Here is a 17635-nt window from a genome sequence, read left to right as displayed (position 1 = left end):
TTCTTTCTCTTCTTCTATTTCTCGCTTAGCTAATTAGACAGGTGTGTGTTTGTGAGAGGCACCAGAGTCGTAGTCAACAACAAATGTGATCAGTGCTTTGCTGCATCAATAAGCTTAAACCCCCATCTGTTCACAACTTCAGCCATTTTTATCATCTATATGACAACCCACCTGCTGGCATGATACTTCCTTCTGTTCAGTTTGATCTTTTCTTCCCTAAACCCACAAACGTTTGCACTTCATCCAATATATTTGCCAGGAAAAAATCTGAAATTGGAGAGAATTTTGATTCTTATACTTGCTGGATTTTTATATCTTTGCACCGACAGTAAGGACAAAGACGTTTTTGAGTCACATGTGATACATTGGACAAGATGAAACACACCCCAAAACAAGATGTGAGCCATCAGAAACAGTTATAAAAACTTGGGTGAAAAAGAACTAGATGCACACTTAATAATACGCAAGTTACATTTTGAATTCAGGACTTTTACTTGTAATGGAGTTTTTTCTACTTTTACTTAAGTAAAAGGTCTGAGTACGTCTTCTACCACTGCCCATAGGTGTGGTTGCAGCCAACTGGGTAAGTGCACACATCCTAGCCTGTCTCAAGATAAAACCAATAGTGCATCACAAATTAGTATCAATATCAGAATTAATATCTTTTGAAAATAGATGCTTTCTACACAACCCTAATAAAGGGTTTAAAATCTACATTTAGTCCCTGGACTTAATGATGTTTTGAACAACAGGACCAGATAACAGTGTTATGAGTACTTTAGAAGTTCAGTCAACAGGTTTCTGGGGCCAAATGCTCTCTGTTAATTAAATTTAATCCAAATTCATGTTTTCAGATAGGAGACAAAAAAAATGACCTCATACCAGCTTTCTTGAAGGAGGTATCAGTGTAGTCTGTGAGCCATACACACACATTGTACTGTGCATACACCTTCTCTTTCCCTTCTCTCTGTATCTCTCTCTCTCTCTCACTCTCTCTCTCACACACACACACACACACACACACACACACACACACATCAGGCTGGCAGAGCTGCTAGAATATCGTTAGTGTGGGTTCCATTAACAAGCTAATCAAGGAGAATTTTCCTCCAGTAGCGTAACCCACATTTACATGGCTAATGGATAATGACTTTTGATTGGTCATTTAGCAGCCTGGTGTTACCAATGAATGAGATCTGAGTCGTTACTACTGAATATGCTCACGTACACTCTCTTACACACTGGCAAATTTAGTTTCTTATGCACTCTGTTTCATTTGCTCACAGACACACAAACTCACACAGAATGTACCTGATTTCGCCGTGTGACAGGCCGCCGGCTGACCCTGTTCTCTCCATTAGAGATTATAATTAGAGCAACTCACCCCAGTGCTCAAACACACACAAACATGCACACACACACATACACACAGTAATTAGAGCAGCTCACCCCAGTGCTTCCACAACAAACACAACATAATGCCCTCATTATGGCCCAGTCATTTCAGGCAGGGCCTAATCAGGCCCACAGTGATTTATATCACTTTTTCCTGTTCGCAGCAAATGAAATCTGTAGGCCAAATTAATACTGGCTTTTCATCATCGCCCAAGTTAAAAAGCCAGTTACCGTCACAATTCCCCTCATTAATTTAACGGCTGAAAATCCCAGGCAGGCAGAGTAAACACTCATTATCGGGACAAATTGAAGAGGGACAGAGGAAGTGAAAGAGAGAGGAGAAAGATGGAAAAAATCTTTTTGAGTGAATGCAACATTGAATTAACTTCACAAACAAAAACAGATTGATTGCTGAAGTTCTGACTGGGCCAAGCTTAAGATTTCAGTTTGGATGGAAAAGAAAAACAAAACATATTGCCAAGTTTGCTTTGGTTTTGAGACTGTTTGTTTAAATGATATACATGGTTACGTGTTTTGTGTAAATGTTGCGGTAAAAGCAAGCTGAGCAAAGTAAATGGGCGGTACTGTTATATGCATTCTATTACTTGTATTGATACCATATCTGAGGCAATTTTTGCCGTTCTTGTGTGTTTCAGTGACTCCGATGAAAACGGCAATGGACCTGTAGCCCAAGCTAGCAGCTCGTCAGCTGAAAGCTCCTCCGACTCAGAGACAGACTCTGAGGAAGACTCTGATTCAGACTCCCTCACAGCTCAGAAGAAGAAGAGTGATGTGAAGTCTAAACCCAAGGTGACATTATCATACTTAGTAGGGTTATTTGGATCTAGGATGAACAAATGATTTAACTGAATAGCAGAACAATTTCTAGCAGATGTATCACATGATTATCCATCATTATGTGCATTTTGATTTATCCAGATTCTATCTCAAATTTGAACATTTTCTATTATAACAAATAAACATTTAGAGGCGGTGTAGGTATACCTCTACACTAAGGCCCACTCTGAGTGTGTTTTTGTTAGTTTGTTTTAATGGCTGGCTTGATTAGACAGCCCCAAGAGAGTGGAGCATACTAATGCTAAAATACACTTTATAATCATAATTGTTAGACAAGTATATTCCTATACATTGAATAGGAGGCAGGAGAACTTTAGAAAAGCTGATATGCTGGGGCGCCCCATGTACAAGGCTGAGTCCTTACCGCAGCGGCCCAGGTTCGAGTCCGACCCGTGGCCCTTTGCTGCATGTCACCCCCCCACTCTCTCTCTCCCACATTTCCTGTCTGTCTTCAGCTGTCCCTATCAAATAAAGGCAAAAAGCCCAAAAATAATCCTTAAAAAAGAAAAGCTGATATATATGATATTCTTCCATAAACTGGGGTTTTTGCAATAACGTTCCCTCTTCACGATAGCATGATAGTTTTTATTTTATGCTTCTCGGTCATCTGGATGTCCAACATTATCCAAATAGAATGTAAACAACTATGCTAAAAAAAATACACGTATGTATGCAAAATACACTATAGGCTCAAAACTTAAATGATAAGTATATCTTAATACAACACTCCGATGCCATATGTATGTTGAAAGAGTTATTGGTCTCCAAAATGGCCTTGAAGCGATACCTTTGAGGAGCGATTACACTGTAAGAAATGTTGGGGCGAATTTCAACTTCTATATAAAAAGCTAGACATTAAAAATAGACAACTGACAGCTTATATAAATCTTTGTAGCCATGGCAACACACTGCAAGCAATTCTAGTTCATTATCTGGTACTAAATACAACAGATGTTTATTCAGAGCTGTTATCAAACATTTAATAGTACTTACCTAAAGATTCAACAGGGAAAAACATGCATTTGTCATGCTGTTTCAGCTCAGTTTCAATCAGAAGCAAATAGTCATCCATGATCTGAGATATTCTATAATATGTACATTATCTCCTGTTTAAACCGGTGTAGAATATGATATTATTGTAAACAGGATCATGGAGTAAAAACACCATGTTCTCCCAGGGAGTTGTTTGTTCCCCAGGTTCACGTGTGGCGAGAGTGTCACAAATTATATTTTGGGAGATAATTTTGCTTCTCTGTAATCACCTTTATTTTTTTTTTTCAAATCTTTCATTCATTCCCTTTTCAGCCCTCACCATCTTTTTCTTACCAGTTATGCTCATCACATTATTTCACACTCCCTTTCCTTTTCTGCACTATGAAATTCTCATTTCATACAGTTTGTCATTTGGACATGGCCTATGAATTATGCATCTCTCTCACTCTCTTTCTCTCTCTCTCTGGCTCTTCCAGACCTCTGTTTTCTAACAAGGTTTCCGTCTCTATTACCACCACCAAGCTTCAGTCAGAGAAGATCTGATAAGATACGGCCTCTAACTTTGTTTGTTTTCACTCTCATTCCTCACTCCCTCCTCTGTCCTATTGTTTGGGGTTTTTTTCTTCCTGTCTGCTCAGCCTGGAGTATGCAGAGATTCATTTTATGGTTCTTTATGTGACGTGAATGGAGCCTTGGTTTGTTGGGAGGGCGTGGAGAAAGGGTGATAAAAGCGCTCGTATGTTTAAATGCGTTTTTATTGTGCCTGTTGTGGTGCGAGCCAGAGGCGTGTGTTGTAATTCCCACAAGTCAACACCTGACAAGCATGCCGCAGTCGCACGAAGTGGCGTGTATCGGTTGTGACACGACACTGTGCATGACTGGTCATTGGAAATTCCAGATGTGTTACATATAAATGCAGAGTCTCTGTTTTTGGGATGAATGTGTCACATCGTGAGAGACACTGTCAGCAAAATTGAAACATTTCACCCATTGAATTGCACAACACACAATTTCACTACTTTTGTTTTGAGTTGTCATTTTTCTGCCTGGTCCTTCTGTGCCGCTCATCGTCATGTTGCTGTGTTTGTTTTTTCAGGTGGAAGTGAAGTCCAAGAAGGAAGTCTCCTTGCTGGATCTAGATGACTGTGAGTTTATCTGCACTTTGCCACTGTAAATCACTCACTGTACAACATTTATCACCCAACTTTGCAGTTCCCCTCTGCTCTTTTGGTCTGCTTTAGGTCGTTGTTGTGGTTTTATGGTCCGCAAATTCTGCTCGCATAAACCCAGTTTTCAACAGCAGGAGTCTCCAAAAAAAGCTGTGATAAACCAAATGTATTGTACCTGCCCAACACCAAATGGCAAGTTAGCAAATTCTTTCCAATAGAGAGGAAAGTCAACCATCTATCGTCTAATGACCCAGATATTATTCTCTGGAGCTGAAGGAGCCCCCCTAAAGAGAGCTAATAGGAGAGTGAATATTGGGCTTACAATTGTCAGGTGGCCAGAAACACGGATCCAAATGAACGCCAGTGTTGCTCCGTATCTGCTGGACGCGTAACTATAACACATTCTCCACAACAACTTTATAAGGCAGTGGTAGGAAAATAGCAACCTGTGGGACAAATCCGGCCCTCCATCAAAAATGTTTGGGACCTTGACAAAAGGTAAAAAATTCCCCTTTATGTTCTGCATTAAAACTTTAATGGGATTTTTCTTAAATCTGCTGTAGATAACTATAGAAATACAAGGCTCATGTAAATCCTAATAAGCATGACCTTGTATAATTTAATAATAATCAATGCTCCCACATGAAGAGAGACATGCAAACCGTGGTTACTGTGCCAGGCTATTCCAATAATTCAGTGCTGGAATGAAGTCTAATAAACTTTCCCGATAAATAACACAGATAAATAATATAAAACACTTCATTTAAATGAAAGAAGAACCTCATGATTTCAAACACAGTTTTAACGTCCACAGTTTTAGCCTGTTATACCAGAACACATTGATGTGCTGATAACATTTTTTCTAAGGCAACAATAATAAGAACAACAGTACTTTAGTTCAACCAGGCCATCAATTAAATCTCCTGTCTCAAAGTGCAACACAGAACACGTTTTACCAAATTAGTTTCTCAGTAACATAAGCTGCTGTAACTCTGTTAACTCTCATGTATAATCTGCCCAATTTTAGAATTCCCTTTTATTCTTAAATTAATTAAAATAATACTGAAACAAACAAAAATATTGAAAAGCCTGCGTCTTCCACCCCTGTAAAACTATGCTGCCACCCCCCACCCCCCCCAAATTGAACAGTGCGAGAGAAAAAATGGCCCATGATTGAACCCAATTGGCGACACGTGTTATAAGGGGATGATATGTCAGTTGATGTGTTTTCAGCTTTTCTCACAGCCCCCAAGTGGCCAGAAAAGCAATTATTATAGCTTTAAAGCCACGGCATGTAGAATTTAAAAATTCTGGTTTTGGCGCCCCCTAGTGGCAGTATTAAAAAAGACACTGGGATAGACAGCAATGCATGCCACTACTCCATATTGGCCTTAACAAGCTTTAAAGTGCCTGTTCTCAGTTCTGTTCTCTGTTTTCTTTGCATCCTTTAGTTTCTCCTGCTCCCACAAACGCACCAAAGTCTTTGGTCCTCTCTTCGAGCCTGCTGTCCGACCTCGAGGGCCTGTCTCTCTCCAACATCTCCTCCTCCGTGCAGGTTAGTATACGTGTGTGTGTACCTGCAATAGACACATGCAGGATGACATTTCCTCTATCAACGTGTGTTGAGAGTCAATTGTTACTTTCTGTCACTGACAGACACAGAACAGCAGAGCAACATATGAGATGGTGAAATGAGCCTCTCTCCCTTGTGGAACATTTCTGCCTCAGACGCCAACTATTGACCTTTTCTGCCTTCTTATATTTATAGCCAGTCAGTACAGTACAACTGCTCTCCCTGTTTCCTGTATCTCTTATAGTCTGTCTTTCTCACCCTCGCTGTCTTTTGTTCTTCCACACCCTTGAACTCTATTTCTGTGTCTCATCTATAAGTCCACCCGCTCTGTTTCTCTCCTCCTCTCTGTCACCTTCCATCTCTCTCTGTCAGATGTTGTGTCCCTCGTGTCTCGCTGTTGTGTATATCTGATGGTTGACCTTTCCTAGTGTGACGGCTCCTTTCTCTCCTCAATATGTGAGCGGCTCTGCACGTCTGAGTATTTTGTATCTTGTCTTCCCCCGGGGAGGAAAATGTCCAGAGCATTGTCTCTGCTGTTGCTGTGTCTATTTTGTGTCTCATAGCCAGGTCTGTGGTAACTCTGCTGTTTGAAGATTTTAAATCAGAAGGGGTTAAGATTTTTAACCAGAATATTGATGGTGTGATTCGTTGTTTTTAATATGTTCAGCATAATCACTAATAGTTTCAGCTCAGAAAGAGAAAAAGTTCCAATGAGAGTGCAATTGGTTTTATTCTTTAGGTCTGAACTTGACCACATAGTGTCTTCCTTCTGACATACATGTTTTATAAGTTTCAAGTTAAGTTTGTACCACTTACTGTTTGGATTATTACTGGACTTGATATTCTGCGAAGTGCTAAATGCTTCTTCAGTCTCAAAGGAAACTTAATTCAAAAGAGAGTTGTACAGTTGAAGTTATTTGTCTTTTTAGATTGTCAATTATAAATTTGTCTCAGAGGGCTTTTTCAGTCTGAACAATATATGACACCCTCTGTAACTGTGGAAAAGGGAGAAACCTCAGGAAGCGCAATAGAGGAGGGATCCCTCTTCCAGGACGCACAGGCAATAGGTGCCATATCTACAGGGCAGACAGAAGTGGCAGGAGTAGAGTTACAATATTAGAACAATAATTTGACATTTTGGGAAATATGCTTGTTTGCTTTCTTGCCAAGAGTTAGATGAGACTCTCAAATATATAAGGCTACAGTTAATTAGCTTAGCTTAACATTAAGACTGGAAGAAGGGGGAAACAGCTAGCCTGACTCTGTCAAAATCTGTCTACAAGCACCTCTAAAGTTAGAGTTTCAGGCAAAGCGTAAAAGAATGAAGGAGTAAAGACTTGATAAAAAAGAAAGCAGCACCGCTTATTTTAGATTCATTTACAGTCTAAAATGGGGTAAATACTGGTAGGTGAGTTCATATTAAAGATGCTTTAAAAGTGAAGTCTGTACTGACTTTTTATGGTAAACAATTTGTTTGCCTGCATGTGACGAATGTGTACCCGCCGCAACTGAATGTCTTTTCACCAGTGGCCTCTAGACTGTCCCAGCTCTGGTGTAAGCTTTGTGGTGAGTTACTCTATATTCTGAGTCTGCCCGTCAATCCTGCCCGCCTGTCAGTCAGTGTGATTGACAGCTGCTCTCAGGCCAGCGTTTATGCAGCGCTAGTCTTGTTCGTCACTCTCTCCTCCTCAGGTGAAGGCCATGGAGTAATAGAGAATAGATATGCAGATTAGAACAGGGAACTTTTTGCACATCAACATCTGATTTAGAGTCAATTCTATGCATAAATACATGATGGGCATCGGGATTCATAGACAAGGAAATAAATAACCTCACCTTTATTCACACACGCCCCTCCCCATGCATGCACACGCTTACACAGCTCTCTCAAACACTCACACACACACACTCAAACACACACTGGCCCCTGTGTCATTTCTATTTCTCAGCAATCTGCCCACAGAGGCAGCGAGTCTGTCTCAGCTGAGCGCTCGGGCCCTTTTAGAGAATTACTGCATGGTTATCAAAGGCATTTAGATTAACCCTGGTCACTGTCTTTGACCCACCTCCTCTTCTGTCTCCTCCTCCTCTCCTCAGTTTCTGCATGCTACCGTTCTCTCTAATAACATTTTGACATTAGGATCTCTCACAAATGCCTCTTAAATCCCCCACCCTCCCACCCCACCCAAACCTCTTCCGACCGCTGTCCGTGTGTGCGGCGGGGTGGCTGAGGCTGATAACTTTTCATTCATAATTAGCAGTCAGCGAATGGGGCTGCGTTGGGGGGAAATTGAACTGTCAGCAGCGGGGCGCAGGGTGTTTGACCCCATCACGCCCAGAGGGGGCCATCATAATTTGTTCATTTGGTGTCCATCAGGCGGGCGCCAGCTCATCCCCTACTCCTCCCTCGTCTCCCTCCTCACCCCTCTGACCTCCCCGTAGTGGGCGCTCTGGGTTCACGTCTAATTATGAATCAGCAGAAGGACCCCGAGCACCACGAATATAGCAGCCCCTGCCCTCCAAACCTCCTGCTGCCACTCAAACAGCGGAGATTGCCTCTTAAATAGGAATAAATGCCCACACAGAAATAGCCAGTCAGTGCAGTGGCCTACGCAGCAAGTGGGTAGTTTGGGAAATGTTTATGTTTTTAATGCAGCTGTTACAGCATTTCTTTTCTTATTAGTTTGTTTTGCTAACTATGTGAGGACAGGTTTTTGTCTCTGTGCGTGTATGTTTGCATAAAGGCATTTTATCTTTTCATCACACTGGGCCCTTGAATTTTGATTATCATATGTATGTTTTCATTGTCTGCCGCAACAACTGAGACTTCCACTTGTCTCAACAAACCATTTAGCTATTTAATTACTGTAAGCAAATGAATCAGGGTCTTAACCCTTTATTTTGAAATCTATAAACATAAGTATGATGCCTACATGAACAAACTGTTATGGTGGAGTATTCAGATCTTTTACACTAGTAAAAGTAACAATACCATAGTATTAAAAATACTCCATTACAAGTAAAGACCTGCCCTCAAAGTTTTACATAAGTAATAAACAGATATATTATCAGCAAAATGTACTTAAAGTATCAAAAGAAAATGTACTCCTTATGCAGAATGTCGTCTTTCAGAGTGTTTTAATATCATATGATATATTATTGCATTAATATTGCTGATGCATTAACATGTAAGCATGTTAGCTGGTCCAGGTGGAGCTCTTGTGATTCATATGCAAAAAAACACAAGTAAGAAGTAAAAGTAAGTAAGATACACTTTTGGAATGTGTTGAGTATCTAAATTGCATGTTTCAAGTCCTGCCTGCATTTGATTCTATTTCGAGCTAAATTGTCGCTTAATCGATTACACAATTGAATGCAATTTTTTGCTAAAAATTTACCGGTTCCTTAAATGTGAATATTTTCAGAATTTCTTTATAGACCAAATGATTAATTGATTAATCAAGAAAATAATCAGCAGATGAACAAATAATGAAAAAAATCATAAGTTGCATAAAATATCATGCTAACACAAAGAAACTGTTGGCAGTTTGTTAACAATACTTGCAAAGCTAGATGAAGGACAATACTGTTATTAAATAACAGTCCTCTATTATTGCTAATGTTCTTTAATGGAAAATTTCAAAATTAATCATTTTAGAATACCTAATTTACTGACAAATTGGCATAAATGAACTAACCTCTGTCTACATGCACTGGAGAGATTTCTTGTTACATTAAAGTAGTTTTAGTAACATTTATTTAATTCAATTTGCAGTCAAGGTCTTTGTGACACCCCTCAATTAATTGTCATCTCCTGACTGAGGGGAACAATTAGGCCCTAAAGTCAAACACATGTCCCTTACCTTAATCCTCACAACTCCTGTAGAGCATAATGAAATCTTGTCCCTGCTATTGAAGGCAGACAATGTCTGAAAAACAGAAATGGATTTTCAATATATGCCCATACATCTCTTCACTCCCCACACCACTTTCTTTTAAATTGGCCATCTTATGCACACGGCACAAGGCTACCCGGCTCCGGTTAGCCCTTTTGAATATGTCAGCGGGATTTTCAGGTCATTTGCCAGAGAGGATGCTGGGAGCACGGCGTCCGGGCTCTGAAGGTGACTGGTGTCTGTGTCATCCATCACAGGAGCTTCCTTTAAGTTGATTCATAATAGAGCCTCTCAATCAATTTCCTCCCTCATTGTCACCTCCCTCTTTCCTGTCCAGGGTGGAGAATGGGAGCCATAGCCAAAAAAAAAAAAAACCCTGAAAGGGAGACTGACGGAGAAGTCAAGGTTACATCCCCCTTCTTCTCTTATTTACACTTGAGGTGTTATGGGCTTGTGCTGGGTAACAGGACAACAATGGATAGAAGAGTGAAGGGGCTTGTGTGGGCACTTGTGTCAGGCTTTAACTGTCCACTGTGTCAAATTGGTGATAATAAGCAGTTTGAAGCCCTGTCCTGTCCCCATTCCTCCCTCCTGACACTGCCGCCGGCTCGTGGCGAGGCGGCAGACAGGACCTTGAAGCAGGATGTGTCTGTCAGGAAGGTAAATCTCTGTTGTGATGGGGTGGCAAACATTATGGCCAGCTTTATCGACACAGACTGCTCTGACACATCCAAAAGTGGCCCGATAAATTTGCAGGCTGGCGGTGGCGTGACGGGCACTTGTGAGGGCGCAGCAGCGTTATAGCACAGCGACAAATGTTTGTTTGACCTCCTTTTACAGGCTCTTGGGCGGTCTAGGCACAAGAGACGCTGCTACTCTGTCAAGGGGACTGGGAGATAGTGTTGTGGCTGGGAGAGTTTATTCTGTATCTAATGTGACTTGGGCAGGCTATTGTTTTAAAATGTTTTATACTGGTGCCAATATGATACTCAAACTGCGACACTCAGCTCCAAGCCTATTAGCCCCTACCGAAGACATATTTGAAAAGAGGTCACAAATAAACTCAATTTGTTTTTCCTACCTTCTTTATTGACATAAAGGAACAGACATAATTTTCTTGTGTCATAAAATGGCCATGAACAGAGTACATAGTATACTGTTTACAAAGAGCTAAGGGGGGGATACAATTAAAATAAAGATCTTAAACATAAAAACAGTTATTAATAGTTTTAATAGCCTTTGGATGTATTAGGCTGCAAGTCAATGTACTGTTTGAGCTCCTTTGTGAAAACCAAGAAGTTTGGCTTTTTACCTGTAAATTTGCATTTATGAATATGAAATTTAGCCACTAAAATTAAAAGATTAGTAATCTACAGTTGGGTTATGTAGGATGCCGAACAGTACATGCTTACAAAATTATATACAATAAAATGTATCTCAGCTGGGACAAATACACTTGGTTGCCAGTTTATTAGCTACACCTAGCTAAAACTAATGCCTTATTTGTAGGTAATTTCCTAAATAAGTATATCTAATCTTTTAGATAATTTAACTATCAAACCTGTTGCTTTTTTCTTGTCTTGCTGCTACAATACAATGATAGTGAGTGTTCTCACCCTCTAAAGTGAACACATTGAAACTCATCTCCACAGCTCTTGTTGTATGTCAAACCGATTCTTCATCCTCACACACCACATGACAAGTCGGAGGACGCCTCGTACATTTCTCACCCAAGTCAGAACACACTGCCAGTACGTCCAGCTTCAATAAAACAATGTACACTGACACCACTCAACACTGTGTGCGGTACCATCATGCCTGCATGCTTCCACTGTGTTTCTTCATATCATATTATTATTCATATTCAATTAGCTTAATTATTTCACACACCTTGCTTAATCATTTAAGTCTCTTGTTTAATGGATCAGTTTTTCTACCGCTGGTTGTTGTTTTTTTCATACAATGCTACATGATTTTGTTTTCTCACTGTTTTTGCCCTTCTCTTTGTCATTCAGATTTGTTAATTTATTTTGGTAAGTAGCAATTTTTCAGTCTCTGAATTGGATGACCAGACACCAGGATGACATACATCTAAGTGTTGCCTCTGTGTCAGCGTACAAATACATTCAGGTGCTAAGTGTTTTAGAGGGTGTGAAAAGGCTTTATCCATCTGGATGTTTTGAACTGATTAGTGCTGTCACTCAAGACCTTTGAAGATGGACGAAACTACTCAAAGTTTTCATACTTTTGTGGTGGTTTTTATTACTTTGTATTGTTGATATAGATAAAGCAGAGGTGTGTCTATAGTTTATGCACGTTATGTGAATATTATGTTTGACAGTGTAGTTTGTTCAGTGCGCTGTGTTGCATTGTGTGGGCCGACCCACCTTACCTTTCTAATGAGAGCTGACAGTTGTCACCATCAAGTGGAAAAACTGAAAGCCACAAAATGTGAACAATGTTCATTCAAGTAACAAGATGTTAATTTTTAGGAGAAAAAATACACCACCACCACATCCACCTCCTTTCTTTTCCCTGTCTCTCAAAGGTAATGCAATTTCCTGCCTCTGAAAAGGTAAAAGCCCTTTTAAAAAGGCCTGCGAACGGCAGGTTTGCCCCATACAGGCACTTGTTTCTATTCATTAGAGGTTGTTTTTATTCAGCCTGGTTTGACTTGAGCATCCAGCCCATTTCCATCTAACTGGGCTGATTGAGGACATTTTTTAAATGGGCTCCTCTGTACCCTACAGAGTTAATGAAGGGAGGGTTGGTGGGGAGTTATCAGCCAACCCTTGGTCCCACTCCATTTAGAAGTGCTGTGTTCTGCCTGCTGATTGGACATGGTGAATTGCATGAATATGGGTGATTGAAAGACCGGAGATTCTTGTATTAATCTGTCCTCTTGTGTGGATGCATTTGCACTGTAATGTACAAGGCGTCCCTGGATATTGTGTTGATGTGGACAGCTTTATGCTTCTGGGCAATGTTCTCCATGCACTGTTTTTCTCATCTTCCTTCTCTGATTCTTCTGTCAGGCTGTTGTTTCCAGCAGTGCACAGTTGTTCATAGATCAGTCCAGTCCTCACGGCAGTTTATTTTTCTGATAATCAAGAAGTTTGATTTATATGTCAGGATTGTCTGTTTGCACAAAGCTACTATAAAAATTGACTTAAAATCAGTGGTTGTTGAGGTTTATCCCTGTCTTTCATATGTCCTTCTAGGTCACCACTCCATCTTTCGGGCCTGTGAAAACCTATGAGCTGCTTCACCATATGACAGGGAAAGGTCTGTCAGCCAAGTATCATTTCCCCAGGCAGCCCTGTTTGTACCAGCCCAGTATGGTGTCTGTACAGGTCATACTGACCAACTGCTCAGACCACAGCCTGGAGGAGATCCACATAGGTGACCGAAGCCCAGCGAGCCTTAACATCCACTGCTTTAACACCATTGGTGAGTATTTGTGCCACACGTGTAAAATACTCCACTGCGGACTCATCAAAAAGCCAATAAGTACTTAAGAATATGTTCTTAGCAAATTCACCTGCTGGTCATGTAACAAGTTAATGTTGAGAATATGGTCACTATGTGTCTCTGGTGAATCGTTGACACTAGAAGTGGACAGAATGGATATATATTTAGTAAAAACTAGAAGTAGTTACTAATTTACTAAAATTACTAAAAACCCTTTAGATAGATAAAATAACTAGGTAAATCCAATATTGCTCATTGATTTGTAACATTGCCAGCAAATGTGATATTAAAAGATAAGGCTGGTGATATTCTATATTTGTCTTGTTGTCAACAAATCACAATTAATCGATCTACTAACAAGTATTGTCTGTAAATCCAGAACCGGATCTATCTTATTCCTGTGTGCCATGTGTATTAATCCACCACTGAAAATAGTCCCCAACAAATGCACCATTTACTCCTGTTGAGTAAAGTTTGTTTAAAAACTCAGCTGTTTTAGGAAATGATTTAACCTTTTTAAAGAATGAAAGTATATGTTTATGACTTGTTTTTACATAGAAACCAGTAGGCTTGGGGCTTGAGAGCCACAGTCAGGATTGGGAAGTATTAAGAGACGGGCTACAAACGCTCTTTTAATGGGATTTGTTGACATTAACAAAAGTATGGAATATTGCCAACCTTATCCTTTAAAGAGATAGTTGTTTCCCCTCTGTAATGTAAACAACCACATTTATTACAATCTGTGCAATATTTGTTGTCACTCCTAGTCATTCACGATGGCTTTCTGGAATTTCTGCAGCTCTACCTATATACTAGTATATACATTATTCTATATACTATGATTGCTGTCAGCTCAGCAAATAACCCTGTCCCATTCTCCCACCCTGAAAACAGCCAATATTACTTCAGCTAATCCCTGTTCATTAGTATCGATCAGGACAAACAAACATGCACTATCTCCATATTTCTTGTCACACTATTGTGTGATCGCTACACTCGGTATAATATAAGACTGAGAACAGTGCTCCCTCAAGGTTTTCTTTTTCATGCACACACAAACATATATATACATGCGCACACACAGAACTGGTGTGCGATGGAGCACGTTAAAACTGTCAATTGCAGGGGATTGATTGGGCATTGAAGGAACTCAAGCAGCCAAACAGTGGGTAATTTGGATCGATTGAGCCTGGCTACTGTGAGCGGGTGGCTGGAGTTGGTTTGGATAAGTTGCAGAGGATGAATACAGACAAAGCTGTATGTGCTGCTGTTTTGTGTGTGTCTTGTTAAGAGATAATACGTGACAGGGTTTGTATTTAATATGAAATATTGCACGTTGCCTCTACAAGGTGCATTACTTTCCATTGCTGCTCATCAGTTGTTGTAATTTAAAATGAAATAGTATTTGTGATTTGCTCACTATTTATGTTCACCGACATGTCCCGAAATCAAGTAACATCTTAACTTGTTAACTAATTAATATCCACTAGTTACTGGCATCTCCTCCGCCTTTAATACTTCATACGCCAAAATAAAAAAATAAAACAAGTAGTAATCAAGTAGCTTTGTGAGTTTTATATAGTTTAAAGGACAATTCCGGTTTATTACAGCACAGGTTTTATTTCGTTGTGTTGGCCATCATTCCTATCTGTAATAATAACATCATACTCACCAAAGTAATTGAGGAGATCTGGGAACACAGTGACATTGTAAGAAATCCAGTAGAGTAAGAAACGTGAGCAGTCAGATGATCATACAGGTTGTAAACAAACCTTCAGGTTAGCCAAACTTATTCGGACGAGAAACGGTAAAAACGGTAAAAAGTTAAATTATCTGTTGTAAACATCTGTCACAGTTGACACACTGACTTCCTGCTTCAACTTGGACCTACCATACTTACTGTCGTTGTGCGCACACAGTTTTGCTGTGCAATGATTATTACTGACAATTTAGGTGCACTTATTTGTAGTTTTACCTCGAAATAAAGTGGTTTAGATAATCTAGATAAACTGATGGCTTGTTTTCAAAGGGTTTGATTGTCTTACCACTCGTGTCTCTTGTCCTATGGGACATTGTTGTTGCTGTGTTCCCAAATCTCAGCAACTACTTTGTTAAGTACAAGGTTATGATAACCAATGGAAATGATGGTCAAAGCTATGAGAGTCAAGTCAAGTTTATTTATATAGCACATTTCATACCACAGGCGTGGACTCAATGTCTTTCAAAGTAAAAAGCAAGCAAGCAAGAAAAAAATAAGCAAAGATCATACATGACAAAAACATACAAGATAACAACATATAAGATTAAAAGGTATTACAATAAAAAGGGAATAAGATAAGAAGGTGTTATCATTATTATTTAAAAGGAATTAATAATTATAATAATACTGATTCTACGATAAAATTTTACCCATTAACCACACATTAAACCTAACTTAAAGTTTGCGAATAAATATATGTTTTTAGTCTACTTTTAAAAAAAGACACTGTTGTAGCAGACCTTAGTTCATGTGGCAGAGAAATCCAGAGAGTAGGACCATAATGACTGAAGGCACCATAAGCTGATTTAGAATTTATTCTGGGTATAGTGAGGAGAACTTTACTTGATCTAAGGGATCTGTTCGGTGTGTATGTCAACGACGTAGGAAGGAGCTAAGCTCCAAAGTTGTAACACCAAAGTTGTTGAATCATCCTTTGAAAGAACAGTTTGACATTTTGGGAAATCTGCATATTTTGTTTCTTGCAGAGAGTTAAATGAGAAGATTAATGCCGCTCTCGTATCTGTACAATAAATGTGAAGGTACAGCCAGCAGTCATTTAGCTTAGCTTAGCACAAAGACTGGAAGCAGGTGGAAACAACTAGCATGGCTCTGTCCAAAAGAAACATAATGCGCCTGCCAGCACCTCCTAAGATAATTAACATGTTATGTCTTTGTAGTTTGATCCATACAAAAACAGACTGTAAAAATGACAACTGGGGAGTTTCTGGGGAGATATGAACTTGGCCAGTGTCTCTGCTGGTTGACATACTTAGTCCAACACATAACCCCCGTGTAAAACCACAACTTGCCATTTTTACTCTTTGGTTTGTATACAGAGGATGTAATGCATTAATTAATGAGCTTTAGAGGTGCTAATGGGCGTATTTCCCAAAAGGTTGAATTATTCCTTTTAGAGTAGAGGTTTTAGAAAAACCTTTATGAATGAACTACAGTAGTGCAGAAGACCATATAGATTTTGTGTCGACTGCATGTATCACAAAGTGGGTAGGTAGTGTTTTAAGTTAAGTTGCTGATTTTGGTGATTTCAAATTGCATATTTCCTTTTGAAGACAACATGTTCTTACACATATTACCACTAACTTACTACCTGCAATTTGGCCCTTTTTAAAAAGGATATATGTTACTTTCCAGTTTGAATCGACCTCCTTAGGCCCCTCGTTGAATCTTCACACCTTGATAGATATTATTATTTATTCATAGAATAAGCAACTTCAGATGGTATTCTAAATTATTTATCTTGTGGTTTATATTAACACAGAAGACTAGGGAGGCGGATACCTCGACTGTAAAAATGACTTTACTTGGATAGTCCGCCTACAGATAGTTTATAGAGTATTTGTAACATTTCAACAGCTTCTTAGTTGAGATTCAACAATTCAGCGGTTTAGGCACAGAAAACATCTTGGTTAGGGTATGTTCATGAATTGTTACACATACTTTATTGATAATCTGTTAAACATCTACAGACAACAGCGAGACAGTTGAAATGTTACAAATACTCTATAATCTGTAGGCGGACTATCCAAGTGAAGTGTTACCAAAAAACAAAAAAAAACCAAAAAAACAAAAACAAAGGTAAAACCAGAAAATGCCTGTTAGAGAAGCTGTGAAGGTTGGATTGGAAGTGAGTCCATGATGGCTCTGTTTTCAGAGAGTTTCCTCTGGAGCCTCTTCTCTTCTCTGTCTGTGGAAAGAGTTATACAGTAAAATAGCCCTGCTCCACGCAGAGAGAAACACAGCCGACTGAGGAAGCGTGGAGGATGTTTCTGTCTGTCTGTGTTCTTCTCATCCTTAACCTCCCTCCTCCTCCTCCTCCTCTCCCATTCAGGTCTCCAGACTCTCTGTTCAGCATTTTTTGGCTTTACTTAACTCTCTGTCTAGCTCGCATTTCGCCCGCTCTGTCTATCTCTCTCACCCCGTCTCTCTTGATGCTGATGCTCTCTTTGACAAGCCTGTTGTTTTGGAAATATGCTAGTCCTTCATGTGTTTTTTTTAATTT

At 39.6% G+C, this 17635-nt stretch overlaps 1 protein-coding gene across 2 annotated transcripts in view; it reads left to right on the top strand.

The window, feature by feature from the left end:
• ap3b1a (adaptor related protein complex 3 subunit beta 1a) overlaps window positions 1-17635 on the top strand; it is a 58769-nt gene that overhangs the window by 29624 nt on the left and 11510 nt on the right. For both annotated transcript variants that reach the window (XM_044173069.1, XM_044173067.1), the window contains exons 20-23: window positions 2052-2205; window positions 4343-4391; window positions 5867-5970; window positions 13106-13334. In XM_044173069.1, the coding sequence (XP_044029004.1) occupies window positions 2052-2205; window positions 4343-4391; window positions 5867-5970; window positions 13106-13334 (536 nt within the window). The remainder of the gene's footprint in view (window positions 1-2051; window positions 2206-4342; window positions 4392-5866; window positions 5971-13105; window positions 13335-17635) is intronic.

The sequence above is a fragment of the Siniperca chuatsi genome, linkage group LG18, assembly GCF_020085105.1.
Source record: "Siniperca chuatsi isolate FFG_IHB_CAS linkage group LG18, ASM2008510v1, whole genome shotgun sequence".
Lineage (NCBI taxonomy): Eukaryota > Metazoa > Chordata > Actinopteri > Centrarchiformes > Sinipercidae > Siniperca > Siniperca chuatsi.
Note: the sequence above shows the minus strand (reverse complement) of the source record. Positions and strands in the feature narration are given on the sequence as shown.